The sequence below is a fragment of the Apteryx mantelli genome, chromosome 1, assembly GCF_036417845.1.
Source record: "Apteryx mantelli isolate bAptMan1 chromosome 1, bAptMan1.hap1, whole genome shotgun sequence".
NCBI classification, from domain to species: domain Eukaryota; kingdom Metazoa; phylum Chordata; class Aves; order Apterygiformes; family Apterygidae; genus Apteryx; species Apteryx mantelli.
This window is the reverse complement of record NC_089978.1, coordinates 217,829,017-217,840,691: the sequence shown is the minus strand read 5'-3', so window position 1 is coordinate 217,840,691 and position 11,675 is coordinate 217,829,017. Positions and strand designations below refer to the sequence as shown.

The window sequence follows — 11,675 nt, the reverse complement described above, 5'->3', positions numbered from 1 at the left end:
CGATAAGCACTGATGCTGCAGCATCAGCCCATGTCAGACTCCAGACCGAAGCTGTCATCTGAGATCTTGATTCCAATTGCCAGCTTACAAGTGTGCATTGCTGGGGAAGGTGACTCCTTCCTTCTTACCTAGTTCAAAACAAATGTGTGTAACCTGATCCAAAAACTACATCTGAAGAGTCAAAGCCCTGTTAACCAGCACTGAAACTCTGGGTGTCAGGGAATGGTCTCGGGTGGGGCTGCCATAGGGGGAGACCCCTGGGTCTTCCCGGATCCTGGCACCTTCTGCTCTAGGAAGGAGATTTGGGGCTTTGGATGTGCTGTCTTGTTAACATACAGAGCAGAGCAAGAATGCAAAACACTTTGCAACTCTCCAGGGAGTGAACAGAGCAGCTGCACACAGCCCGGCAGTGTGTTGAGCAGATACAGTGGTAATGAGACAGGCCCTGCTCTAAGCACTGTCACTTGGACTGAGCCAGAATCCACTGAACTGAAGGGGAAGACCCAGGTGAGTGGCAGACACGTGCTACTTTTTATTGCAAAATAGTCTCCAGAAGTGTTGGGCAGGATGTATCTCCCCCCCTTCCCTCCTTTGTGTTTTCCCAAGAAAGTCTGCTTTAATAAAGAGTAGGGGAAAAAAAGGGGTTGGATTTTCTAACTTAGATGGCTTTAGTCCTTTAAAAGCCAAGTTAAGCTGAAAGTATGTGAAGTTTTTTCCAATTTCAAAGTAGTTTACAAGCATTAGATGCAAATCAAAGTTTTGCATGCCCCTTAGTGAACTAGACATGTTTGGCTATGCTTGCAGCTGTGCAGCCTTATAATGTACCTCTGGAAATGAAGTCCCTTTTTGTTTCTTCCTTGCTAATAATAAAGGGTCAAAATCATAGTTGTTCCAAGAGCGATTTGATATGCTAGCACAAATGGGGCATAGCTCTAGACTTATATTGCTTAGTGAGATAAGTTTCACAATGCAGCTCCTGCTTGCCTGGCAGGGCTCTGGGCTGATGAGGGCTGGAGTAACTCCTGCACTGTCTGAGGTCTTCAGTGAAAATACTCTTAGCTTTGTTTTGAGGCTGGGTGAGGAGGCTCAGAATAGTCCATAGCAGGGGAAGTATGATGTGGGGCAAGGTAGCCCCAGTCCAACATTGTGTACCCCCATGCTGTTTCAGGAACCCTGAATTCAGGAGTCCTGTTCCCTTGTCTTAAATGCTGGCATGTACTGCTGTCCTAGTAGCCCAGTTTTTTCCCTTGCACTCCAAAGTGATTGCTCAGCCCTCGTTCCTGGACTATCTGAGCAGCTTGCAATCTTTAGCTGTATCTCTGCAAAGTGCTCTGCGATGCTTTGAGAGATGGGAACAAATGTATGTCTGTATACTTGCATGTGCAGTTGTTGCAGTGCACTTCCTGGAAGCTCTCTGTGCTACCACAGAGTGTATGAGGACCAAGACTGGAACATGTTCTCCTTCTGAGACAGGAAGTGTCATTATCCTATCTTAAAGATAGGAGAAACTGAAGCTTATGGTCTCAGTGACCTACCTTTCTCTTACTATCCTTAGGGCAGCAGGAGCACAAACTGGTTTCCCGTGTCCAGTGCTGGTGTGTTTGGTAGTTGGATCTGTCTTCTCTGTGTGGTTAAATTCCCAGTTTGGTGCAGGAGTGCATCCCTAGAGCCTGTTCACCTAACACACTTCTTGCTTCCTACCACATGTAGAGGCCGAAGAACATCACCGACCTTTAATTTTCCACCGAGATTACTCCCAACTTACTTTTAACTTGTGACTGGTTCTTTCAGCTGTGTGGTTAACATGGGCTTGTCCAGCAGTGTAAAATATACGTACCCTTAGCTCCAAAGGTTGTTCTGACTTTGCCAAATGAAAGCTTCACTGCAGTGTTCACTGTAAAATATTTATTGTGAAATGGATAACTGGAGCCTTTATGAGAACTTGAGTATATTGCTCTAGGTGCTTTGCATGGCTGGGAAGTTGGATTTGATCATTGTTTTTTCCAGGCCCTGAATTAAATGTTTCCTCAGCTGGGGGAAGAGGAGCAATGATGCACCTGAAGCATTAGCAACATGTGTATATTTATATATATACAGGAGAGATGAGAGGGGAGCCAACTGCTTCTCTTAGCAATGTATTTGAACAGAAAAACTTGGGAGGAGAGTGAAGATTTCAAAGAAATCCCTTTGCAGTAAAGACAGTATAAAGGAAGACACCTGCTGAACCCAGGACTGTCTAGAAATTCACTATCACTATCCTGCTCACCCTTTGCTAGTGAAACAGGAGGTTATTTGGGAATGGGCTGGGTGATCTTACCACCATGTCCTTGGGAGGAGGACTCAGCTTCACAGAAGCTCTTGTTTTCTCATTCCTGACTCATGTGCATGTCAATGAACCTTAGCCTCCTTGGTTATCCCGTGCTCAGGATTGTGCTGACAGTCTTGCCTTCTGTTCTCCCTTGCAAGAGGGCTGTTTCCCAAGATAGCTGTGCCCAAAGCAGTGCTTTAGCTACATGTTTCATTCCAAAGCACGAGCCTTGGCACGAGCTCAGCCAGCGCTAAACTTTCTATAAGGACCTTCTAGAGCACAATTTTAAATTTAGCTGGTTGCTTTTGGCTGTCTCCCTCTCCCCACAAGGCATGGTGTGAATAAGCAACCATGCTACCTACCTGCTCTGCTGTCGCAGTGCTAGTGCTGCTAACTAGATGGTCAGGCGGGCAGCTGGAAAACACCCCGCATTTCAGCAGATGGACCTCCTCCAGCAACAGTATGATTTAATTTTTAAATATGCAAAAAATCAGTGATGAGGGAATCTATTTCTGTAGGTCTCTGGCAGAGAGTTTCTCTTCTAACATATGGATATAATTTAGCTGCTGAAGATACTTCCACCCCCCCCCCCCCACCCTCCTCCTTTCAGTCCTGGAAAGGCAGAGTATACATGAGCTCAATTTGGCCTTGCCATGTAAATGTGTTTGTGGTTGCTGAAGTCCTTGCTGGCTGAATTCTCTACTAAGCGAATTCCCCTGTGGCTGATGTATAGCATTATTCAGTGGTGCCTCATTTTAAAATAGACCACAGCTTTGTCGTTTGGGTTTGGAGGTTTCTTTGCAGAGCAGCACCACCTGCAGTGGGGGTGGCTGGCAGGCCCTTTCCCACCTCCTTGTTGCCAAATTCCTGCAGTGTAAGGAAAGACAAGCAGCCAGGGAGACGGGTATGAAAATTTTCTGAAGATCTGGAGTAAATAAAGACTTCCTCCCTGATTAGAAAAGCAGCTAGGAAAGTCTAGTTTGAATTCAAGTCAGGCTTTGTTTCGAGGGATCATAAACTCTCCAGGGTTGTGGTTCATCTCTAGAGAATTTAAATCTCTGCTAAGAACTGATGCTCTGCTCAAGGAGGTGGTAGCTCATAGTGGAAAATTGTTTTTCTCTGAGGGAAAAAAGAATCTGGTTTAAAACACTGAACCTGAAAGGTTATTTAAATGAGATGTTTCATGGAATGAGAGCTGACATGACTCCTCAACTCCTCGTAGTGCTGAAGATCTGAGGTGCTTTTTAAACACAAGGCCTGTACTTGAGGCAACAATAAACCACGTGATGGTTTTCACCATTGAGTAACGGGTCTGTAGTGGTTTAGGGAACACTGTGCTAGTGGCCAATGTAGGCCCCATCCTAATGGTCAAGAAAGCAATACCCTCTTGAGCTTTTTTGATTTAAGGTTTCAATTTCTTTTTTACCTCTTTGATGCTAATGGGTCTCTGTAGATGAATATCCAGCCATGTCTCCTCTCTCTTTCTCTCTGTCCTTTCCCCAGGGAGCATGGTTGTATCAGGTGCTCCAAGTCACATCTTTGCAAAGTGTATCACTCAAGGTTGCCTCTTTAGATGTGTACCATGCTGTCTGATCTTTGCCTCACACTGGGTGACTCACCAGCCACTGGGGGTATTGCACAGACTGCTGCATGGGTTTATTTTAAGGCCAGCAGCTCTCTGCACTGTTAGATATGATTGCTGTCCCCTTTCTCCCTCCCCTCCTGCTGGGAGAGCACTGATCGTGCCTTTAACGGTGTCCTTAACCCTTCCCCCCTCTCCTTGTCTTCAGGACCTTGATGACCCATGTTCATCTAGGATGAAAGAAAGACAGCTGATTTCCAAGGGGAAAAACCTTGGTTTCTTCGGCACCCAAAAATAAAGAAATATTCAGAAGCTGCCTAGCTCTAGAGGCTTCAGAAAGGAACCGCTGTCACACATGCTACTGCAATGTGACACTATGATCGGTCTTAAAGGCTATTAAATCATCCCAAAGCTGGTTCCTGTGTCAAAAGGATGAGAAGCCAAATAGTCTCTGTAGCTCCCATCGATCAGTTTGTCTGCATTGTTTTTGGCAAACCAACAGTCAACTTCCTGCTGGCCATTGTAGATCCTCCTCTGTTTCCACACAACAGGAACAAGGCGTCCCTTTACTTTCAGGGTATTTGTAGGGTTTGACTTTAATGCTTCAGTGTTGTTCTGACCAGCCTGCTGATGACTCATGTTTAGAGATTCCTGAAGAAGTTTAACTTCATCGTTCAAGAACTGACCTGCAAAGCAAGATAACATTAATGCCATGAGTGGCTGTTTTGTGCCTGTTTATAAGTTTGGATTTTTTTTAACAAGCTGTGTTTTGAAGATTCTTAGAGTATGGGGTTGTGAAGGGCTTCTCCACAATAGCAGGCTGAGTCTAGGTCCTTCAATTATTTTATAAATCTTGCACAGAGATAGAGATTACAATAAAACCCTGTTTCTTTTCCACTTGCCAAGATGAAGCGTTTGAGCTGAAGAGCTTTTTGAGCTTCTGGTAGTAAGGACCTCATATTTGCCTCTGTGGGCCAAGGTTACTAGAGGATAATAGCCCATAAAAAGCCTATCAGCAAGAAGAAAGAAGATCTAGGCTTGAAGCTCCAAGTTCCCTTCCCTTGCCTTCCTGGGGGCAAGCCTTTCAAGGCCAAATCTATGTGTGGATTTAGATATTTGTATGTGTGAGGGCCCTGAATCCAAAACTGCACTCCTGAAGGTTCATCTTCTGCTTAACCTTGGGGTGTCTGAATGTCCTAGAAACTTTGGCTTCAGCCTTAGAGTTCTGCACATGTCCAGAAAGACCATCTTCTTTGTAGGACTGAGCTGTTCACACTTTAGCCTAATCTGGTTCAATAAACATCAGTACTTCTTGTTGTTTGAAAGGGCTCAACCTTCTAGATGTTCTCTGATCCTACCTAAAGCCTAGATGATCTTGAAATGTGGGGATGGCTCTTCTTTCATGTCACATGTTTGAAAAAAAAGGGGAACAAGAACTACTATTTCTTGATTGTGATCAGGCTCAGATGTGAACAGCTCGGTCCTGCAAAGAAGATAGTCCCTCCGGACTTGTGCAGGTGCAGAGCTCAAGGCTGAAAGCCAACGATCTCCAGCAGTGCAATAGCTCTGTGAGTAGAGCTCTCTTTTGGGCTCTGCATGGGAATCTCTTGCAATACATGTGCGCTCTCTCTCACTCCCTCTCTCTGTATTATTCAACCTTGGGAGCTTCTAGCCTGTATGTGCTAATGAGGACTGCATTAAAGAATCATAAAAAGAGTGGAAATATGAAAACAGACAGCCACATGGCCAGGATAGTGGGAGACAGTTCATACGGAGAAAGGTGTTAGAGGAGCTGGAGATACAGGCAACAGAGAAGTTGTTTCTGAGTGGAAGCAAAAGTCTCACCTGGAACTTAATCCCCACCTTCCTTGTTCATGACCTCCTGTCTCTGCCCATTAAAACTCTTTAGAAGGATCATTTTCCCCAGCTATCTCAATTTGCTCTCTGGTATACTGCTCTGAACCTGAGAACCTGTTACATACCCAGTAGCCCATGGGAGTCAGGAGAGAGGCCTTTACTGTTGGAGATGTAGAAACCCAGATGATCCCTCTGATAGGGGGCTGGGTTCTTGTAGTGGTGGATGAGGATGACAAAGCTGATTGTGTCTCGTATTGTCACGGTGATGTTGGAATTGGCAGAGGTGGACACCTCGAGGCTGCTGCTCTGCACAGTGGCGCTCCGGTCACAGGGCAGAACAAGTCTTTCCCCATCATCCAGGACAATTCTGGTGGGTGTGATCTCTAGGTAGGATCTTTCTGGCTTATTGCTGAGGATAGTGATGGTGCTGAAGTAAGTCCGATGCTTCTTGTGGCCGTTGCGTGGTGCAGGAGCTCCAATTAATTGCCCATTCACAGTTACACCTTGTAGAGAAAAAGAATCAGCAAGGGAAAGCTGGAACCAAAGAACAGGTCTATTGTCTCAGAGATGCAAGCCTTGTATCTGAGATGCTGATTCACTACCTCACACTTGACTATTTCACCTCCCAGTGTTCCAAACAGTATGGCCAATGTGTTGTAAATTGGTTGCTTTATACAGAGCAATTAAATTTACACAAGTTCAGAAATACTGACTTGCCCTGGAGACAGGTGCCCCTGTCCCTCACTACCTGACTTCTAAGAGATCTAGTCTGGGAAGCTACAAAGTGTTGCTATCTTGGCCAACATGTCAAAGACTGAACAGGACCTGTAGAAGGAATAGAATGACCTGCAACGGTCTGAGGTGAAGTGCTAAACCTCCTCCAGTGGCACTGAAAAAAATTCAGGGTCTCTCTGTGCCATTGCAGAGGAGGACCCATAACCCTGCACTCCCACTGCGTTATTTCCAGCTTCACCTGTGCTTCCCTTCCACTTTGCCTCAGTTTTGCCCCAGAAGAACCATTTTTGAGTAGTCCGAGGTGCAGATCCCACTGACTCAGATGAATCCTAGATGTCCACAGCAAAACTCCCAACCATTTTGATGACTTTTGTGACTCCCTGTCCATAAAACAGTGGATCACTCCCTACAGGTCTCTGAACACCTACTAGACAGTAATAATAAGGGAGGACACTTGTGGCTAGCCCAAGCTGGGTCCAAGCTATCAACACTGAGATGAAATATCTCTATATACCATCATCCCCAGGGGAATCTCTCATTCCTGTCCTCATAGACTTAACCTGCCAATTCTTCTAAGGACTTTATTCTCCCCTAGTTCATTCTGTATTTGAGCCACAGAATCAGTCAAGCACTAGTACAAACAAAGTCTGTGAAGGGAGTCTAAGGGAAACATTGCCAGGAGCTGGATTTTATTCACTAATGCAAGCATGAACATAAAAATATGGAGTCTAGACCAGTGCCATGCAGAACAGAATTCTTATGATTTTTTTTGTGGGGTTGTTTATCTCATTTGTAAAAACAAGTCTGTGCATTATCTCTGGTTTTGATGTCCCTGCCTCCCACCATTTTCCTGCTCAGGGCATAATCCTCTTATTAGCTGCCCTACTTAGAATTCCAGATCAGATCAGACCAGAATTTGGGCCCCTGGAGATCAAACTGCCCCAGCAGAACCTGAATTGTGTGGGTTTTCTCAAGGCTGTCATGGTTCAGTAGCAAGTTTGGTAGCTTCAAATAGCTTCAGTGATTGATTAACCTGTTAGGATACTTCACTCTGTCCTGAAGTGATCAATAAGTAAATAGCAGAGAGTGAAGTTCCAACAATAGAGCAATCTGTGTAAGCCCATGTTGTTACATCTTTCACTTGTGTGCTGTGAGTTTGCAACTAGAAAATTGCTGAAGCTTCTCCATTAATGTGCTGCCTTTGCAGCAGACTGCTGAATCCCCTTTTTAATCTCTAGTCATGGATTTGGCTGCAAGACTCACCCAAACCCTACTTATTGAGCATCCAAAATGCTTGTGGCTGTTTTTTCAGTTGTGCTGCAACCAATAGTCTGTACCAGGTCTAATCATCAGGAACTGAGCTCTCCAGTCCAGGTGGATAGAAAGGGGATCAGTGTGGTCCTCACACGCTCAAGGAGGTCCCTCAGCTGTTTTACATGTAACTGAAGCTCCCTCAATTCTGGTCAATGAAGACCTGAATTAGAAATAGCTTGGATACACACTAAGACCAGTTCTCTCTGTGGTTAGCTCTAATCTGTTGACAATCACTTCTGTAGATGAATCATGTATGTAACAGCGGCCAGACCTCCTTCTTGCTTACACTTGCTGTGAACTTACCCATAAGCCATGACATTGTTGGAGGTAAGTGCAAGAGAGTTTACCTCTCCTTCTACTACAGGTAATATGATGTGCATCCATGTTTCATTGCCTGGCCTAAAAGGCACTTTTTTCCAAATTCCTACAGCTTCCTTGCCTACGGAGCACCTTGGTGCTAAGTCTTATCACAACAGAGCTGACTGTGCACTTCAGTTTTCTTCTTCAAGCAACTGCTTTTCTTAACTGCTTACCAGATTCCTTATGATCAGAGACCAGGCGGAGAATGTCCCCTGGTTCTCCATCAATATTGAAGCAGACAGAGAACTTGCTGGAGGGAAAATCAATGACGAAGTGAGGGTCTCCATCCGCTGACATGGAAAGGGAAAAAATGTGAGAGACATACACAAAACTCCAGAGCCTAAGAATATAACAAAACTGCTTTTCAAAGCAAATTTGGGCCTGTTTTTTTTTTTCTAAAACCTCCTCGTTTATTGTTTTTAGAGAAGTTGGATAAGTTTGCCAGGAAATGCTGTGCTTTGCTCTGGTTTTCACAAAAAGTGTTTTATTTTGTTTGTTTTTCTAATGGAAAATGTGTTTTCAATGAAAAATCAAACCCCAAACTATTTCAGGTAAAAATCAGAATATTTTCTTCCTGAAATATCATTTCTTTGACTTATGGGAGTTGTCATGCAGGTATCTTATACTCCTGTTCTCCATACTCTGTTGGTGGACTACATCCCCCACAGCACACAGAAGTGTATCCTCTAATGAAGGACTGGTGCATAGCCACACCTCACACTGATCCTTCCTGGCCCTCAATGTCAGATTGGACCAGTCACAGACAGATTTTAAACAATCCCTTGACCTTAATTTTTCAACAATCCTTGATCAGTCCTCTACTATCAAGTGCCAGATGTGTATCATAATGAGACAAACCAAAACTCTTGGTATGTAAGCTAAATTTGACCTTGTCCAGTGGAATTCAAGTCTAAATTCTTGATCTGGGCTTACTGTAGAGTTTAATGTATGAAAGGATTTTAAGTAGAGCTGCAGAACAAATAGAAAAAGAGTAAAGGACTGCAGAATTGTCATTATTTTTTTTCTTCAGCAACATTTTTATATTTCAGCAACATTACTTTGTAAAAATCAAACAATATTTGACCAGTTCTAGCACTGAGAGAAAACACTTCCTGCTGTCCTCTGCTCTACAGAAGGGTCAAAGAGGAGGATCAAATGTTGTGGCTAATCCATCTTGCTGTGTTTTCTCATACTTTTACTCATTCCTGATTCTTTCTGTATTTTGTTTTTGTTTTCATTTTCCTCCCTACTCTGCAGTCTAGTAAATACATTTGAGCTGATTTACTGGGATGTTTACACCACCGTGACATGTAATTCCATAAATGGAGTTCTATAGTTTTCATAAGTTTCCATAAATCAACTGTTATTATCTTGGATTATAAAAGGCATTAGAACAGGCACTGACCTGAAGTTTTGGAGATTTTAATTCTTTGTTTATCTTGCTGCCTGGATATACCTAGAAGTGGAGAGAGAAAGCTGTTACAGATACTAAGCAGCACAATGAGCCACAGAATAATAATGTTCCCAAAATATTATTCAGAGACATTATGGGACATATTCCTGCAGCTACTTTAGACTTCATTTAGAGCACAAAAATTCCTTCAGTAGTAACTAAAGAGCAGTACATGCTTCCAGCACGTGAGCTGGGTGCCTAAAAGAGATGGTGTCTGCAAGGTCTTGCTCAAGGTCAACCAGCCCACAAATAGCAAAATCAGTATGAAAATCTCAGTTTCCTGTTTCCCAGCCCTTGGTTCCATGGCTAGATTTTCCCTGTTACCAAAGTCAGCCATGGGAGAGCACATATGTGAAAAGGTTCTTACCAGCACATTGTTATCGTTTTCCCCATACCTGGTGGTGCCTTGTGTCCTTGCAAGCTCTGTAGCTTTTCACCAATGCCTTCAGTAGAAGGGCTGATATACTCCTCTTTAGGAGGTTCTGAATGGAGCCCAGCCTCCTTCATCTTCAGAAAGGTGAAGGGAGTAACAAAATTGTAAGTAAGGGCCATTGACTTGGCTTTCTCCATCAAATAGTCCTTTTCCTGACTGTCATCACTCTTCAGCCAGGAGTTAAGCAGCTCCTTGATGGTGAGGTAACTCCATGCCCTCTCAATGTAATTCTGATCACCTTTGCCATCTTCTAGGCCAGAGATGCCTCTGATGTCATTCCTACTTGGTAGGTCGATAGCCACATCTGTTTTGAGGAGGATGTACTTCTTGGAGTTGCTAGCAGTCACCTCTACGTGGAGGCTATCTGAGGTGCGGTTGATGAGTTTGCCAGCTATTATAATTTCAGAGCCATTGAAGTAGTTGGGGAAGAAGTTCTGGGTGACCTGCTCCACATTGTCTTTAGGGTAATCAATCCGGATGTCAGAGAGAAGGGGTGTCCCTATCTCATCATAGAACCTGAAACAAGCGCACATTTCTCACTGTTAGTACTCTCATCCAGATGTGTGCACACAGTTGCATTTATGCATAACCAAGGATACAGTAGACTGCCTAATATGGTTCCTAAGATATTCAGGAGCAGTTAGGGCTACCAGACTTTAAATTTAACTACTGTATCCACTGCAATAGGGTCCAGAGAGATTGGGGCATCTCAGCATGCTCTGGCAGTCACCTAACTTCCACTATGATTCAAAAGCTCTGCAAGGAGCTTCTCTGGCCACTTTGATTTGCTTAGGAGAACCTGTCCATTAAAAGTACATTTTTTGCTCCTCATGCTCACAGATAGCACTATAGTTATTTCAAAATGTAATTAGAAGAGATGCTGCATGGTTTTCTAATGGTATTAAGCATAGTATTCTAATGGCTAGAGTCAGAAACACTAGACCAAGATGCTAGGCACCCCAAAGCTGGAGAGTATCTGAACCCAAAACTTTTGTATTGCTGGAAATGCTGGAAAAAGCCCTAGCCACTGCAGTTTAGGATCCAGTGTAGGATGGAGAGGAATACAGTTTTCGGGGGGAGAAAGGAGAAAGAAAATCAAGAAGGCATCTCAATAGACTCCATAAATGAGGACATTTCCAAGGAATAGAGGAATCCTAGCCACTAAATACAGGCAATCTGGCAGAGGAGAACTCAGTGCTACCCTATTTATGATTCTCTGTTATGATTCTCTGAAGCAATAGCTTCTGTTGAACCAGAGGGTTTAATCCTATAATGCTTTGTTAACATGACCTTTTGAGAATGCCTCTTCCTGGACAGGCAGGAAAGCTTCTACAAGGGGTCAAGGCCTAAGTTCGCAGTCCTGTGTTTTCCCTGCAGCAATGTATTTTTGATGGATCTTCCCAAGCAGCCCTGAGAATGCCATATTTCCCATTTAAATGTCAGCCTTCTCATTTCTTGGCAAGTCATGCATGTGGCTCTTGTTCAATAAATAAACAAAGAACCGGCTTCAGCCCTTTTTTAAATTCAAGCTGCATTTACTTTTCACATCTGCTCATAAAGATTGTCTGAAAGCTTGAGAGTTGCACTTCCTATTTTATCCTCTCCCAAATGAAATCTAAAGCCTGAATTGGTT

The 11,675-nt window shown here is 43.8% G+C and overlaps 1 protein-coding gene across 1 annotated transcript in view; it reads right to left on the bottom strand.

The window, feature by feature from the left end:
• Positions 1-1,890: 1,890 nt before the first annotated feature.
• Positions 1,891-11,675, bottom strand: part of ITIH5 (inter-alpha-trypsin inhibitor heavy chain 5) — a 50,635-nt gene continuing 40,850 nt past the window's right edge. Inside the window, exons 10-14 of the mRNA XM_067317437.1 lie at positions 10,005-10,558; positions 9,562-9,612; positions 8,330-8,446; positions 5,873-6,250; positions 1,891-4,576 (exon numbers count right to left, since the gene is read on the bottom strand). Coding sequence (XP_067173538.1) covers positions 4,287-4,576; positions 5,873-6,250; positions 8,330-8,446; positions 9,562-9,612; positions 10,005-10,558 — 1,390 coding nt within the window. The 3' untranslated portion in view covers positions 1,891-4,286. The remainder of the gene's footprint in view (positions 4,577-5,872; positions 6,251-8,329; positions 8,447-9,561; positions 9,613-10,004; positions 10,559-11,675) is intronic.